This window comes from Setaria viridis, chromosome 5, assembly GCF_005286985.2.
Source record: "Setaria viridis chromosome 5, Setaria_viridis_v4.0, whole genome shotgun sequence".
NCBI lineage: Eukaryota > Viridiplantae > Streptophyta > Magnoliopsida > Poales > Poaceae > Setaria > Setaria viridis.
In genome coordinates this window covers 39,500,058-39,515,908 of record NC_048267.2, presented here as the reverse complement: position 1 = coordinate 39,515,908, position 15,851 = coordinate 39,500,058, and the positions used below count along the sequence as shown (strand labels likewise).

The 15,851-nt window shown below is 53.1% G+C and overlaps 2 protein-coding genes and 1 long non-coding RNA gene across 4 annotated transcripts; 1 reads left to right on the top strand and 2 right to left on the bottom strand.

Moving 5' to 3' along the window:
• Positions 1–470: 470 nt before the first annotated feature.
• LOC117855078 (uncharacterized) lies at positions 471–3,060 on the bottom strand. 2 transcript variants are annotated; one of them, XM_034737353.2, is made up of 3 exons: positions 2,480–3,060; positions 1,555–1,870; positions 471–1,344 (listed from the first exon to the last, which is right to left on the bottom strand). In XM_034737353.2, the coding sequence occupies exons 1-3, from the start codon at positions 3,025–3,027 to the stop codon at positions 1,114–1,116; spliced, it is 1,095 nt and encodes a 364-aa protein (XP_034593244.1). In that variant the 5' UTR covers positions 3,028–3,060; the 3' UTR covers positions 471–1,113. The 2 variants fall into 2 exon arrangements, with proteins under 2 accessions (XP_034593244.1, XP_034593243.1); XM_034737352.2 differs by having other exon boundaries at positions 1,555–1,876; positions 2,480–3,059.
• Positions 3,061–6,889: 3,829 nt separating this feature from the next.
• LOC117858885 (uncharacterized) lies at positions 6,890–7,895 on the top strand. The gene is made up of 2 exons (XR_011898399.1): positions 6,890–7,352; positions 7,465–7,895. It is a non-coding gene; the product is annotated as an uncharacterized lncRNA (long non-coding RNA).
• Positions 7,896–11,526: 3,631 nt separating this feature from the next.
• Positions 11,527–13,404, bottom strand: LOC117857908 (expansin-A4). The gene is made up of 3 exons (XM_034740816.2): positions 13,164–13,404; positions 12,754–13,066; positions 11,527–12,305 (listed from the first exon to the last, which is right to left on the bottom strand). Exons 1-3 carry the CDS (start codon positions 13,297–13,299, stop codon positions 12,002–12,004), a joined length of 753 nt encoding a protein of 250 aa, XP_034596707.1. The 5' UTR covers positions 13,300–13,404; the 3' UTR covers positions 11,527–12,001.
• Between the last annotated feature and the right edge of the window lie 2,447 nt (positions 13,405–15,851).

The window sequence follows — 15,851 nt, the reverse complement described above, 5'->3', positions numbered from 1 at the left end:
TCGGACGTGCCGTTTTGTTGCTACCGGGAGAGTGCAAATCGAAGGGTGGTAGCGGCACGCCGTACTGTCACAAGGACGTGACAAGGCAGGGAGTGTGCGTTTGACTGCGTGAGATGCCTAACAGGTTATCACCAAGTTCACGGTAATAACAGTGTCGGTGCTATTTGCACCGCTTGGTCAGCAGTAGGGGAAATTGTCACTTGCTGGACCGACAGCATGGGGGAACTATAGCAGAATAAATCTAAAGCAGAGTACAGATCTAGCATGGTCATTTCAGATGACGATAGTACGAAGACATGGGCAAGCAATAGGTGTAGCAAAAATAAAGTAAATACAAGATTTCTATATTCATCAGAAAACAATTGCAAAGCTTTTCTTTCAGGTCAACATGCACATATAATTACAAGGCAACACTTCCCTTCCCTATAGTACGAGACTACGAGGGCAGGGAAATGCAAGAGACAGCAAAATTTAGTGTGAATACAAGATTTCTTTATTCACTGAAAAATAATCACAAGCATCTTTTCAGCTATACAACCCAACACAGCTAATGGCTTTAACATTACAAATTTACAAGGCAACACCTCCCCAGATCCAGGCCGCAGCCCACAAGAGCAAACCCCTATACTATTGCATCCATAATTCAGTACCGAAGGGAAGCCAAACTCTGCTCCAAATGTATCAAAATTCAAAAGCAACATGTACAACCTCAATCGCAAGGGCAACATCCTCAAACAGAAAAACAACCAATCCCCTAACATTTCCCTCAAATGGGATGATCTAAAAGCAGTATTTACTAGATTTTATTGTGTATGTTTCATTCCTCGAGGAAAAGGAACGGATCCAGTTTTCCTTATAAACCAGACCAACTCTTTTTTCTATAGTGAACCTCAGGAACTCCCTGTCATTTTTTAAGGTTCTTCAAGGGAAAAAAAGAAGAAAAGGAAGACGAATCAAACAAAACACTGAAACCACCTGTGATCACCGCAGTCCATGCAGTGTTTCCCCAATCTCCACAATCAACCCATGGAGAAGGGCAGGCAGTTAGGGCCAAGAAAGCTGTTCTGTAAAACTTAGCTATCTCGGGCATTTGCAAAGGGACGCCGGATGCACTCAGCGCCAGAAGACGTAGAACAGAAACAGCAGGATCAGAACAACCAGTATCTGGTCCCTAAAAGAGATGGCCTTCGGACGGTCAATGCACCTGGCCTGCCGGCCAACCTCAGAAAGATGCAGGTCGTCTGGAGAGTACACGAGTTCCAGGGAGATGAAGGGGCCTGGTTCATCGGTCATCTCATACAGTACCTCGCCAACAGCGGTCCTGAACTGCCCATTGGACCATTCCTGTATTCAGAGCAAACACTGTCAGTATTTCAGACTTGGAACAGAACATCCGGCAGGCGCGCGCATACAATGGCCGGACTGATGAGTTACAGAGAAAGCATTGACCACATTTCACAGAATGCAAAGAAGGTTAAGTCATCTTTGCGTTAATTTGATCATCTTGGCAGTTTTCAGAATAGACAGGAAGGAGTGATGGATATAGCATGATACCTGAACCTGCTTGCCGATTGTGACAAGCATAGAGCCTGCAGGCGAAGTGAAAATGGTCGAGCCGCCCTGGTTCCGGAGACAAATCTGTCGATCTCGTTCGGAGAGGTGGATGTTCAAAGCGTGTGAGTTTGGAGGATCAGTGCTGCCAAACTCATCCCAACTTGTTTTCGACTTGCAGCTGTTATGCAATGTCAGGCGAAGGATTGACGGCGCTTCTCTGGACAGAGCAGAGTCTTTAGGGTTCTTGACATTATCAGATAGAACCTTGATGGCATTTTTTGCAACGTTCTCCATTCTCGATGCAACAGTGTCCATCCTGTCCCTAGCAAAAAGTGCAAAAGCTCGTGTGAGAGTGGTGTCTCATTTGTGGTGCGTACCGTATGGGCCGTTGTGCTACAATTTGTCGTATATGTCTATATGGGCCTTGCACACTGGTTGGGCCTTTGGAGTTGTTACACTCAAAACATTTTCGTCTACCTGATTGGCGATTTTGCAGTAAAACAGTGCTCACCAGATTGGCTCTCAGCTGATATCTATCACGAATCACGGCAATCAAATGTTGATCGTGCAAGTAACCAAGAAACGAAAACGTCTCAGCAGTTTAGCCGCGATCAGGTCAATCATCCAAAACAGTCACTGCTTGCTCAATCTTGCTCTGATCTCACTCCAATCTGCTCTCTTCTGATAAGTCATATGATACTACTAAGATATTGAACGTAAACTTATGTATCTAGATCTTCCATGAAATCTTTGTGGAGACGATCGCATTTGGTTTCAATTTCAAGTGAGCTATTTCTGACTGAAAATTGGATTCTGAAACTCTCTGCATCTACCTGATAACCTGAACACCCGGGTCGCTGCCAAGGCAACGAGGAAAGGGACAAACCATGCTACAAGGCGGTATAAATTGGCAGCAGGCACGTACCTGAACACCCGGTACGTCGAGCCGGGCAAGGCGGCGCCCAGCGCGCGGTCCTCGTCGGGGCTCACCGGCCGGAACCAGCAGAACTCCTCCCCGCCGGCGGTCGGCTCATCGTCCTTCCGCCGGAACCATCTGGCCAGCTGCTCGCGCTTCACCTCGTCCGGCGCCGCGAACACCGCCCTCGACGCCTCGACGGCCTCCCGCACCTCGCTGGCGTCGATCGCGCCGGCCACGGCGAACGCCCCGGACTCCGCTGCAGCGCTCGCCGCCCGCAGCGCCGCGTCCGCGTCGCCCGAAGCGAGGGCCTGCGACGGGACCTCGCGCGGCGGAGGGGGCGCGGGCGGGAAGCTGAAGAAGCGCTTCCGCGGCGCGCGCGGGGGCAGGGCGAGGTCGGGCACGCGGAGGGAGGCCTCGAGGAACTCGGCGAGGACGCGCTCGTCGGCGGCGGCGGAGCGCGCGCCGCGCGCCGTGCGGATCGGGGTCGGCGGCGCCGGCGGCGGGCCGCGGGGGCGGATGCGGGGGCGGCGCGGGGCCCTGGATGTCGCCGTCATGCCGCCGGGTGGGTGGGTGGGAGACCTTCGGGCCGGGGGGTCGGGCGATCGTGCTCTGCTCTGCCTGTGCTGCTGGGTTGGTGCCGTGCCGGTTCCCAGTCCCAGTTGCCACCTTTGCTGCGGTGGACTGGCATCCGTGGTTGCGTGGGTTTGAAGAAACAGCGGGGCCGGGGACGAAGGGGTCGTGAGATGCTGGCCGGCCGTCGGATGGGGAGTGTGGATGTCTCGATGGCGGCAGCCGGCAGCGATTCGATCGATCGCTCGTGGGGCAGCAGAAGCGGTGGGAAAGTAGAGGACTGGAGGCGCGTCCGCGCGAGGAGCGACGAATCTCCTGACCGGACGGCCGACGGAAGGTGGCGGTGGGAGGACCAGGAGCCGTCTGATCTGACGTGGGCGAAAGTTTACTGCCCGTTATACTAATTATAAGTATTAAATATAGACTAATTACAAAACTAATTGTACAGACGGAGTCTAATTCGCGAGACGAATCTATTAAATCTAATTAGTCCATGATTTGACAATGTGGTGCTACAATAACCATTTGCTAATGATGAATTAATTAGGTTTAATAAATTCGTCTCGCGAATCAGCTCAAGGATTCTACAATTAGTTTTATAATTAAAACATATTTAATCCTCACACCTAGTATCAAATACCCGTCCGAGCCGAAGCACCAGTCCGATCTGAATTAGAAATCACAAGAAGAAGGGGTCGGGGTGGTGCACAATCGTGGATGCACGCCTGGACGACCCCTGGCTCTGCTCCACCACTACGACGCATGTTCCTCGTCTGGATTCAGCATACTATTGATTTGCCCTGGCCCACCGAACACCCGGATCAATCTTTATCAACAACGCAGGATTTTACAGGCGGAGCAGCAGGACTAGCTAGCGATCGAAGGTACCGGGCACTCTCGATCGGTGAGCGGATCAGGGCGTCATCCTTTACGGGCGCGGCGCAGCGCGCCGGTCTTCCTAGTGATCTGCACCTGTAGAATTATCGATGTGCTACTAGCAGCTGCCGTCTTCCTCGAGTCTTCACCAAATCTGAATCCTGAACCTAAATACTTGTTTACCGTTATTTTTTTACATCAGAGGATGTCGCCGTGACTGACTCACATGATCGGAGGCCAATATACAGGCCAACGGCGAGACCGGAGTTTCACCGTCGTATCCAAAGAGTATATATAATCAACTAAAACAGAGCATCATCATCACATATTTTCATTCCACTAGATCAGCGTCCATATCCATAGCTGACACAAACAAAACGCAATCAATGCACTCCCGGGTAAAGTTTAGAAACTTATTTTTAGTTGGCTGAAGTTCAGCAGGTGTGATTGAATCCACTAGCTAAATGCTAGTTGGTACAGTACTACCCTTCGATGGGATCTACGCGTCAGGGACAGGCCGGCAGGTGGAGTCGATGATTGAGGGGTATTTTGATCTTTTGTTGGTTTAGCGGGTTCAACCAGCTAACCTAAAGTTTAGCTAGGTACGGGAACCAAAATGATTAAATTTAGCCAGCTAAGGATCTAAAGGGCCTAATTATCATGAAACCGACACATTATTTCGATAAAAATGGATACGTTTCATTTACAACAGAAAACCTTGACATGCTACCGGATGTCCTGATGAACAGGGGAGACAGAGACACAATTATATCAGAACCGTAGGTGCTGTCAAGGTTTTCTCTCGGGCTACTCAGGTTCGTGGTACTTATGTGTCAGCATACGATTTAAAATGTTTCCAAAACTATGCTTGAGCTCAGCAAACATTCCAAAACTATTGCATTTGTTGCCAAGGTTTTAATTTCGCCATTGGTACGGTACACCTCCTCTACTTTGTTCCTTGGTCGCGTCGTTATATAGCTCCGGCATGCCAGGAAGCGTCACGGAGGTGCCCGGGTACGCCGCCGCCCGCCGAGGTACGCGTCCTAGAGGCAGTCGGCGAGCTCCGTGGCGAAATGCGGGGAAGGGAGGGAGTAGTTGGCCCCGCCCTTGCCGCCGGTGGTTGGCCCGTCCAATGGAGAGGAGCACGACTGCACGAGGACGCCCATGGACTGGCAGTGCTCGATGTCGTTGCCGACGCCGGCGAGAGCAGGTGGCCCGAGAGTTCGATCGAGCGAGTAGGCGGAGGCGCCGCCATGGCCGCATAAGCCGGTGAGGAAGGAGATGAGGGCGGCGTTGTAGGCGCCTCGCCACGCCACGGCATCACTTGTCAGCGCGCACTGGCAAACTAAGAACCGGCCGGCGACCCAGCAGGCCGCGCAGGCGCAGCACCACGCCACCGCCCATGGTCCCTGCCACGAGCCCACGACGAAGCGCCTGAAGAAACGCAGATACGGGAAAGAATTCCGGGGGCAAGGGTGTCGGCGAGCACTGCGTGGAGGAGAGGAGGACGCCACGGCGGCGCGGGCGCCGTCGCCGTGCCGCCGCCGCGTACGCCGGCGTCCCCGACCGAGGTCCGCGTCCGGGCTTTAGGGATTTTGAGCCGTAGGATGGCGTCTCCGCGGCTGGGGTCGGACCTGGCGGGCTAAACCAGGAGCGCTGGTTTGGACCGCGCCAATGAAGGTCCAGTTCCTTGAACTCATTACCTCGCTGAGGCCCATAGCCCGCCGCTGACTGCTCCGTCCGGCGCTCGCCGCCAAGTTAAGGCCCAGTTTCCTGAGCCCATCACCTCGCTTAGGCCCGTACCTGGCACACTGTCTGCTCCGTTCCGGCGCTCGCCGGCGCCGCCCGGCGGAAGGGATGACTAGTCACGGCGGAGACCGAGCGCCAGCAAGGCCGGTGCACAAGTGCTGCGGGCCTCGAGAAACAGAGGAGCGCTCGATCGTCCTTCGTGTTCCATACAGTGACCAATCGGATGACGGCGATTGATCGAGCTCGCGGCGAGGAAAGCGGCGGCCGGCTAGCAGGCCAAGATGACTAGCTCAGACGTGTACACGCTCTTCTCATCTCTCAGATTCTCCTCCTCTAGGCACAAACACGTCCTCTCCTCCTTCAGCTCGCGGCTCATCCATCGGTATCCATGCCTTTTATTTTGAAACTTATATCCATCCTTTGTTTCAGTGCAGTCCTCTGAACTTTGGCAGGCATGAGATAGCCACTCTCTCAATTTTATTTTCATCACTTATAATTTATAAATCAATGAATATTCATCAGTATCGAAAGGTGGCCATTCTATATGTGCAAGGCTACTTCAAGGCGACGTTGCTGATACAGTATATGAAGTCGACTAGCTGGATATTCAGATTTGAGCGTGAAAACTTTGTATATGCAACGCTGACAATATCGTCGCTGCTTGCCTCCCTGAAATATTTAATTATTTCTCATCCTAAGAAAAGTTACTTTCATTATTAGGATGGAAACTACAGATTTGCCACAGGAAAAAGAATTAAGAGCAACTCCAAGAGTATCTAAAAAATTCTTCCTAAAAATTATGTATTGGGGGTTCTCTCAAAAAAAAATTTCCCCCAAAAACATATTAGTCCACAGCAGATCGCTAATAAATAGCCCCCAATATTTCAAACACAGGCCACGTCATCATATTGGGCCCATCGGAAGGGACGCGCGGGCATGCGGGAATCAGGATTGGGGGAGGAACGCCAACGCTAAAATATACGCGGTGGCAGGATATTTTTTAGCGTCGCAAAAAAATTAGGGAAGGTTTAGGTGGATTGTTGGAGTTCATTTTTTCTCTCCTTTTTCCTAAAAAAGGTATTGGGGTAAGATTAGCAGCCTCTTGGAGTTGCTCTAAGTACCATTTTTCTGATCTGGAAAGCCACCTCCTCGTGCTGCTGGCATCGGCCACGTGAAATGACACTGCTGCCCCTGCATCTCTTCCTCCAAGTGCTTGTGCGTTTTCTCTGTTTCTCCCTCTCATCTGTATGACTGGTGGGACCCACCCTTCTTCCACCTCCAGTCAACCATGGATGAGCAAAGGGCGAAGGTGAACAAGGGCGGGCGAAGGAGAGCGTTGGCCCCCGCGCGTCCGCCCCCTGCGATATCTGTCGCCGCTGCCCTCCATCCCGGCCCCTCACGTCGCTGGCTCTGCTTGCTCGCGTTCCGCTACTCCCAGATCGCCGCCTGCTCATACGAGTCCGGGGAGGCTCGAGCGAGAAGCTGGGTGGGAGCTAGCTCGTCATCGATAGGTTCGCCTTCCAAGGCAACGTGGGCGGGGGCGGGGCGGGCTCAGGGGCGTCCGGCGGCGCGGACGGGAACAGGGCGCTTGATCGGGCCATCAACACGATCGTCGTGCTCGGGCCAGCACCTACGCGCTCAGTCGCTCACCAAGCTCCTCACCATCGACCAGGACTACTGGCATGTAAGTCTCTCCATTTTGATTCCCTTCTTCTAGCTTTAATTCTCGATTAGATTCAGATTTGGTGTTATCAAGCCTCCTTGTTTTGGGGTCGTACTGATTGGATTCTGGGTAGGGGTTGACGATGTTTGAGATCCTTCGGTACATGCCTCAGCACAACTGGTCGACATACGAGGAGGCCCTCAAGGAAAACCCGGTTCTGGCCAAGATGATGATCAGTGGCGTCGTCTACTCCGGTGATTGGATCGCGCAGTTCGGGTCGAGTGCTTCAGGAGTGCGAGAGCGGCGAGACCGGCGAGAGCCTGCCCGGCAGGAGCGTGCTGGGCTCCTCGGTGGAGGAGACTCCGAAGGTAGAATATAAGTTGGTCCCACCGGTCGTAGAGATAGAGGAAGGATCGAGCAACGTACTGGGAATGGTAATACCAGATGTAGGGACAGTGTGGTCATTTCAGCGCTAGCACGAGGACGTGGCTTGCCACGTCAGAAAAATTGTAAATGTGTTGATAAATTCTCTGTCACGTGATAAATATGCAGGGTTCCTTCTAATCGTGGATTCTCAAGAAGTGACCTAAGAAAGGTAGTTAAATATCCCCGTGGAGTTTATATGTAAATATGGCTGCACGCCAAGATAGTTTATCAGATTACACCACAGTTTGTACTAGAACAGATTATACCACAATTTGTACATCTAATTTTTGAAACCTTGATAGCAAATGCAACAGTTTTGAAATGTTTGATGAGCTGAAGAATAGTTTTGCAAGCATTTCAAATCTAATATTCAAATCTAATATTTAAGCATACATTACCACGGATCTGAGTTGTTCGATAGAAAACCTTGACAGCAATGTACGGTTTCTCGTAGAACCGTCTCCCCTGTACGTTCAGGTCTCAGGACAGGAGTCAACTGGAGATGAGGGAAGATGCCGGCCATTTGCATCGATTGTACAGGTTCAGAGATAATGTATATAACAGTTACACGCGCAGTACGAGAAAAATCGTGGCATGTATGTCACTCTGCTCAGGCTATCCGTATGAAAGTGGAAATACATTGGGTGGGGACCGTCCAGGTAGTTTCTCGGTGAGACCCCCTCCTATCGGGTGCCGTGTGGCTTTCTCGGTGATCCGACGCACAAGCTCTCGCTCGCGCTCGCACAGCTGCCCCGGCTCGCAGCACAGATTCGCACAGGCGCTCTCTCGCGCCGGCTCGCAGCACAGGCTCGTACAGGCGCTCGCTCGCACATGCGCTCGCTCGCTTAGAAATTGCATCGCGCGCGCCTAAGCCCACGAGTCGCCACATTGGCGGAAGCCCTTCTCGCTCACCCCGTGCGGTCGTCCACCATCGCTGTATCCTGCATCGTCCACCGCCACATCCCTTGCGTGCCGCCGATGCTGCCACCGTTTTCCGACGCTGTAGCCTCATCTGCTGACGTAGTTGTCTCGTTCAAGGCCGCGCAATCAGCGTCCGGCGTTGTTCCTCTCATCTACCTAAGGTTCAATTTTTCTTTTGTTTACCTAATTTGCTTGAAACCTTCCTTTCCTGAAGACTTGTTAAATGATTTGGACCTGAGCATCGCAGCTGTATCAACCGGAAGGAGGTCACGAGGATAGCAATCTGCACTCCACCACAAGAGAAGCTTCCCCACGTGTAGCGGCTGCAATGGCGGTAGGAAGTCAGGAGAAGGATAACGTTCTTGACTTGTCGCCTATGGTGTCATCTGTGCCTGCTTTAGCACACAACGTAATGCAGCCAACGCAGATGTATATTTTTTTCACGTTCTTTGATCATCATGAGTTTTCACGCGTGTGCTAGATTGCAAATAATTTATTTAACTGAGGGCATAATATTTCGTATTGTGGTAAGGCACATTAATTCCCGACTTAATGTACAAATAAAGAAAATATGTAACCTTGTTGTGTTATAGCAGAAATTTATTTTCACTTATGCTTATTTTTCATCTAAGCTGTGTCGTTTGGGACATGTGAACTTATCTATAGTGTTTTAGAAGAACCACCTATTTATGAGATCATATAATTTATTTTTTCAGATTATCATATTGCACTCTGTTCTACTATCATTTTTTTTATACCACATAAGAGGATTATTGAATCAGGTTCACACATTAAGTGGTGCGAGCGAGCGCCTGTGCGAGCCGGTGCGAGAGAACGCCTATGCGAACCTGTGCTGCGAGCCGGGGCGCATGTGCGAGCGCGAGTGAGAGCCTGCGCGTCAGATCACCGAGAAAGCCACGCAGCACCCGATGGGAGGGGATCCTCACCGAGAAACTACTGGGACCGTCCCCATCCAATTTATTTCCTATGAAAGTAGTCTGATGATTTTTTTTCGTGCGAAAAAAATCACGTTGCATTTGCTATCAAGGTTGTTCACCATTGGTACGGTACTACTACATGATGAGGGAGTAGCCTCGCTCAGGAACACCTCCTCTGCTTCGTTCACCAGATGAGGAAGCATCACGAGGGTGCCCAGCAGCCCAGGTACGCCGCCGCCCGCTTGTTCCACGAGTCGAACTGGCCCCAGTCGCACTGCTGATCGCCGCCGAACAGCCTGACGTGGACGCGGGCCAGAAGAGCGCCGTCACCATGCGTGGGTCCGGCCCGTCCGGGTACGGTACGCGCACCGCACCGTCGCCGTCAGCGTCGCGCCGGCGGGCCTGCCGCGGTCGTGCATCCGCCGGGCCAGCTCGTCGTAGCGATCGGCGGCGCTGCCTTGGTCGACATAAAAGGTGACGCCGCCGAACAGGCGGGGCACGCCGGCGCGGGAGCTGCTGAGGTAGGCATGCCAGAGGTAGTCGGCGAAGTAGGCATCCCAGAGGTAGATCAGCAGATGGCATTGCCCGCGCCGCCATCAGGCCTGAAGATGGAGAGGTGCACGAGGACGCCGCTGGCAAGAACCGGCGAGCGAAGGCGACCCAGCTGGGCAGCTGGCAGCGCACGCGCAGCACACATATGGTTCCTGCCATGACGAACGCCTGCAGAAACGCAAATACAAGAAAGAATCCGGCAAGGGTGTCAACGAGCTATCCGCGGAGGAAAAGTGGACGCCACGGCGGCGCGGGCGCCGTCGTCGTGCCGGGGCCGCGTGCGCCGGCTTCCCCGACCGACCCGGGGGGTGGACGGTATCTGTCATTTACCGTCCGGGCTAGAGGGATTTTGAGCCGTACGATGACATCTCCGCGGCTGGGATCGGATCTGGCGGACTGGAGCGGGACGTTGGTTTTTGGGCCGCACCAGGTGAAGTCCCAGTTCCCTGAGCCCATTACCTCGCTGACGGCCCTAGTTAGTCCTCCCGGCGGAGTGCCGCGGTGCCTCAGCGACCGCTGGGCCACCGCTGCCCTGGTTGCTCCGGCGCTCGCCACCGGCGCCCGGCGGCAGGGGCCGGTGCACAAGTGCTGCGGGCGTCGAGAAACAGAGCAGTGCTGCTTTATCGTGACGGATCGGATGACGGCGATCGATCGAGCTCGCGGCGGCCGGCAAGGAGGCCGAGACAACTAGCTCAGACGTGTACACGCTCCTCTCATCTCTCAGATTCTCCTCTGCTATACACAAACACGTCCCCTCTCCTCCTCCTTCAGCTCGTGGGACTCATCCATCGGTATATATCCATGCTTTGTTTCAGTCCAGCCCTCTGAACTTTGGCAGGCATGAGATATTTATTCTCAATTTTTCATCACTTAAATCAATGGATATTCATCTGTATCGAAAGGTGGCCATTCTATATGTACTAGTGCAAGGCTACTTCGAGGCGAATTTGCTGATATATGAAGTCGTACTCTATGGCCCACGTCTGTCTTGGTGAATATTCTGATTGAAAATCCAGATTTGAGTAGTACAATTTTCTATGTACAACACTGACAATAACATTCCTGCATGTTATCCCTAACGCGTTTGTATATAAACAGAACAGATAAACGTCAAGTTAGATGACCAGATTATATCACAATTTGTACCTCTACTAGTAGTTATGGCTCCAAAAAGAAAAATTGGATCGAAATAGGGCTCCCGTGGTAGCAATTCGCCATATACTTGTACAGAATCTTTCTGCTCGTAAAGCTTCGAAATGACAACTCACCCGTCACCATACCGCACCACACCACACACGTCGCCATCGCAAGCCGATAAGGCGGCGACAGATCGACGACAAAAAGGACACAACTGAAGATTAAAGCACAAGCACACCATATATACCGCATAAGTATAGACCATAAACAAGCATTGTTCACGGTCCCAAAGGCGCAATCCCCCCACAAACATCTCCCACCCCATGTGGCTCTGGGATCGCTTCTGGGGTTACAATGTAACAACAAAAGTTACACGACACCACACACACTCCCCTGCAGCTAGCCCTACAATAATCAGCCCTGCAAGGTCTTTTTTTCTCCTTAACCCAAGGCTACAACGATCACTGGTGCAGAAAAATAACTTAATCCTATCATCATCATCAGAGAAGGAAAGGCCTAAGCGGGTGCTAATAAGCAGCCTCAGAATGGCCGGCGGGCTCTTCTTTTACTACAACGAAGAGGCCGGTTTCCTTCCTTCTCCTGTCGCTCACACTACGAATGCAAATCGATCCTCGTCGTCGCGTACGGGAATAAACAAATACTCTACGCCCTGCATCGAGCGGCCGCGGGGGGCGGCTAGAACTGGCTGCCTTCGAAGGTCTGGCCGAACGACCAGCCGGCGGGCGCGGCGTTGTTGCTGGTGACGCAGCGGCCGTCGCTGGCGGTGACCTTGAAGGAGAGGGCCTGGCCGTCGAGGAGCGAGTTGCTCTGCCAGTTCTGGCCCCAGTTGCGGGACATGGCCTGCCACCCAGTGCTGGAGCCCTTGATGGACACGGACTGCACGTCGCCGGCGCCGGCCACGTTGGTCACCAGCACCAGGTTGAAGTAGGAGTGGCCGTTGATGGTGAACCGGATCCCGCCCTTCTTCACGCACGGCACCCTGCCAACGATACAAGCGCAAATGCGATCAGTTAAACTGTACTGAAAAGTGAAAAGTTCAGAGTAGTAGATGACAGGCCAAGCATTACTGTCGCCGGTCGATCGTGATGCTTGCAACTTGCAGAAATCGGAATCTGAGTGTAACATACTAACATGCAAGCTCATCGTGGTCATCAGTGCGACGCCTAATCTATTGCTATTGGGAAACAGCAGGTCAAGTCGCGATCGTGCATGCATGGCACACACGGAACGGACGCCCAACCAACAAAAGAAGAAAACCTGCCGGCTGGCCCACGTAACATGGCATGCCTGACGCGTCGATAGCCGGGGGTCCAGCAGCCAGCCTTGATCCGAAGAACCGACACCCGCACGGGGGCTAAGTCTGGACCCGCCCACAGTACGCGGACAAGCTATTAACTCGAAGATGCATGGATCGCAGGAAATCTCACCTCCTGTAGGCGACGGGCACGATGCCGGCGCGGTACTGGGCGATCTGGAGGAAGGCTGGCTGGGCCATGTCGAAGTGCGGGCGCGGCGGGTTGCACCAGCCGCCGTCGTCGCTGGGGAGGCCGTAGTTTGGCGGGCAGAAGTTGGTGGCCGTCACGGTGATGGTGCCCGGCAGGCACGACGCCCCGGCGTTGTCGCAGCGCAGCTCGAAGCACTGCCCGCAGGAGGCGCCGTCGTTGAACAGCGCCGTGCTCAGCGCCGCCGTGTTCGTGCCGTACCCGGTGCTGTACAGGTTCCCGTACCCGCACGCCCCGCCTGCAACAAAGCCGCGCATTCCAAACGGTGTCATCTCAGACCTAAGATCGATGGGTATCCTGTTCTAACGGATCGGCGCTCGCAATCGAGCACTCACCCATTGTGCCGGACGCGTCGCCGCCGCCGTAGAACGTGGCGTGGGCGCTCTGCCACCCGCCGTAGTCGCCGGCGGCCCGGCGGGCGAGGAAGCAGACGGCGGAGCAGAGCAGGAGGAGGACATTGGCGGTTGCCATCGCAGCACAGACGCTGCCTCTCGAGCTAGCGAGCGAGCGAGCTAAAGCGAGGGAGCTGATTAGGATCGAGAGTTGCTTGGCTGTGAAGGGAGTGGGCGCGCCGAGGCCGGCTACTTATAGGCCAACGGTCAGTGCCCCCGGCGGTTGGAATCGTTAATAACTTTCGTGGAGGGGCAGGGGAAAACGAGACAAAAGAGATAGTGGGAGGTGGGGGGCTCCGGCGCTAGCGCTCGCTACCTCCGCCGACCACGAGAGGCGAGGTACACGACGGCGGTTAGCACATACGAATCAGGCGCACATGCGGGGTGCTCGTCGCCTCCCTCCGAGCGCAAGTGGGGGACACCAACTGCTCTCGGTCGCGTGTGTGCACAGGACAGACCGGGGGTTGCCCGGGCCCGGCGTGCTCGCCCACATGGATGGCTCTCTCGGCCAGTGTCAGCCATGGGTTTTTGGGCTTATTTGGCCAGTGGCGAGCGGAAAGAAAAACAATGAAATTTGTGGCAGATGGGTACGTCTATCCATCTCAGGACGCTGCTCATGAATGGTTTGTTCGAGAGATCACCGCACGTTCTCCTGGCCCTGATTGCCATGAGTCCCGGTCTCCCGGCTGCATTGCATCATGGCCTGTCTGATGTGGGTTCATGTATGCGAACGAAGCAGTGAAGCACGCACGTCAGTACTCAGTACAACGGATGGGGTTGCATGGTTTTTACGTGCCAGGACGTGCGTATGGCTAGGTCAAAGGTAAGAAACGGATTATATTGTTCGTTGCGTCAGGGTGCAAGTCAGCTATGAAATGTTCTTGCCACTACCATGCGCCTGAAGTAGGTTTTCTTTATCCTGCGTTGCAATTTGCATAGCGATGCTCGGTCAAGTTGCGTGTAGACTAGAGTAATGCTAGCTAGCAGCGAAAAGACGGCGAATGCGAACCGACCAAACCGTTCAAGGCGCTGCACATGCTCAGGGATCGGATGCCTTCCCTTTTCAACGGTGGTGAAAGCTCCCTGAGATATTCGAAACTTGCGTTCTCGGTTCTTTAGCTAAGCACTTTTGGCGGAATTCAGTTTAGCACTTAAAGCTGCGTAATCTCCAGAAACTGATAACCATTCAGTTGATTTTCTGAAATGATTTTGCTGTTTGCGTTCTCATGGATTGTGATCCGAGGAAGCAGTTAAACTGAACAGATTCGTCGATCGGAATAGAGTAATCCTGACTCCCGTTCGTCGCTGGTATATAGTATGAACACTAGAGCAGATAGTAGCAGTGTAGCACTGCAGCCGTTTATAGCCGAAACGATCAGACTAACCACCGGAATCTTCAGGCAGTAGATGCATAAACAACTCATGTCGTTACCAAATATTCAGTACTACGTGCGAAACATTGCTCATCCCAATGATTAGTTGAGATTATAGTGTCGATAATCCAGAGCCTCTCTGATCGTCGGCGCGTGAAGGGGCTCACATGCTTGCATGAGCGCCTCGACATGGCCACGTAGCTAGGGCGTAGGTGGAGCATGGAGGGTTGGTGTTTGTAAAACCCAACTCTTGAGACAAACCTGCAGGTACACTGCACGCGCGCGCAGGCTAAGTCCAAGATTTCGTCTGATCCGACTGACGCGAGGATCAAGGCTAATAATACACCGGCTGCTGGTTGCAGTCTACCTCTCAGCCCACCATATACTAGTGAGCTCTTCAATTTTTAATACAAGGTCCATTTATCTCTCTCATAAATTTTTTTTTCTTATATCTAATAAATTTATAACCTTCTTATCCTCTCTCCTCTCTCCTCTCTCCTCCACCTCAATATTCAGCTTACAACCTGCTATTGTACTTCTCACATCGAGTGTCTTCAGCGATCTGCGGCGCCATGTGGCTCCTGGACATGTGGCCGCAGCAGCGCATCCCTTGCTTCATCAGTCTCCCCCGAGACCTGCTCAGCCAAGGAGCTTCCAAAATAAACAAGGTCACCCAATGGCATGGACATTTGCCATGTTTTCTGGCTGCTTTTAGTTCGAACGCATCTTTTTCTCCGGACACCAACAAAAACGTGACGCGCTTAATGTCAATGCTTCCCTTTCTTCCCTGTTTGAACAGACACAACGGTTGAAGCATCGAATTAATGCATGATGAAGCATTTCAAGCTCGACATTGGAGAAACAGCAGACGGATCATTTTTGCAGGGACAGCAGGCGAGCACTGAGAATTCAGACGTTTCTCCTTTTTCCAGAGCGCGGGGACAGTGTTTGTTCAGGTGGAACACATCCACGCATTTACGCGAGACAACAAAGTTCATCGGGAGGGTGTTAGCTTTCCTGTCATGCTCCGAGCCTTTAAAACATGATAAACATCGTAACATGCGCGCGCGAGGTTGCTAGCAGCTTCACGCTTTCGAAAAGCAACAGTCTCTCGACGGGCCGGGGCCTGAAGCCTGATGAACCATCGCTTTCGCGTCCCCACGCCATGTTAGTTGCACATGGGAGGGAGGGAGAGGGAGGGCTTGTCCAGGCGGCCAGGCCAGTGGCCACCCGGAGATCACGGCCAGGCCCCTGTCAT

Excerpts from the sequence above, each read along its gene's own strand:
- LOC117855078 (XM_034737352.2), bottom strand. The coding sequence starts at position 3,027 with ATGACGGCGACATCCAGGGCCCCGCGCCGCCCCCGCATCCGCCCCCGC. Across the intron at positions 1,877-2,479 it reads TCGACGTACCGGGTGTTCAG|GGACAGGATGGACACTGTTG; the intron begins GTACGTGCCTGC and ends ACTTTTTGCTAG. Across the intron at positions 1,345-1,554 it reads CAATCGGCAAGCAGGTTCAG|GAATGGTCCAATGGGCAGTT; the intron begins GTATCATGCTAT and ends CTCTGAATACAG.
- LOC117857908 (XM_034740816.2), bottom strand. The coding sequence starts at position 13,299 with ATGGCAACCGCCAATGTCCTCCTCCTGCTCTGCTCCGCCGTCTGCTTC. Across the intron at positions 13,067-13,163 it reads CGACGCGTCCGGCACAATGG|GCGGGGCGTGCGGGTACGGG; the intron begins GTGAGTGCTCGA and ends GCTTTGTTGCAG. Across the intron at positions 12,306-12,753 it reads GTGCCCGTCGCCTACAGGAG|GGTGCCGTGCGTGAAGAAGG; the intron begins GTGAGATTTCCT and ends TATCGTTGGCAG.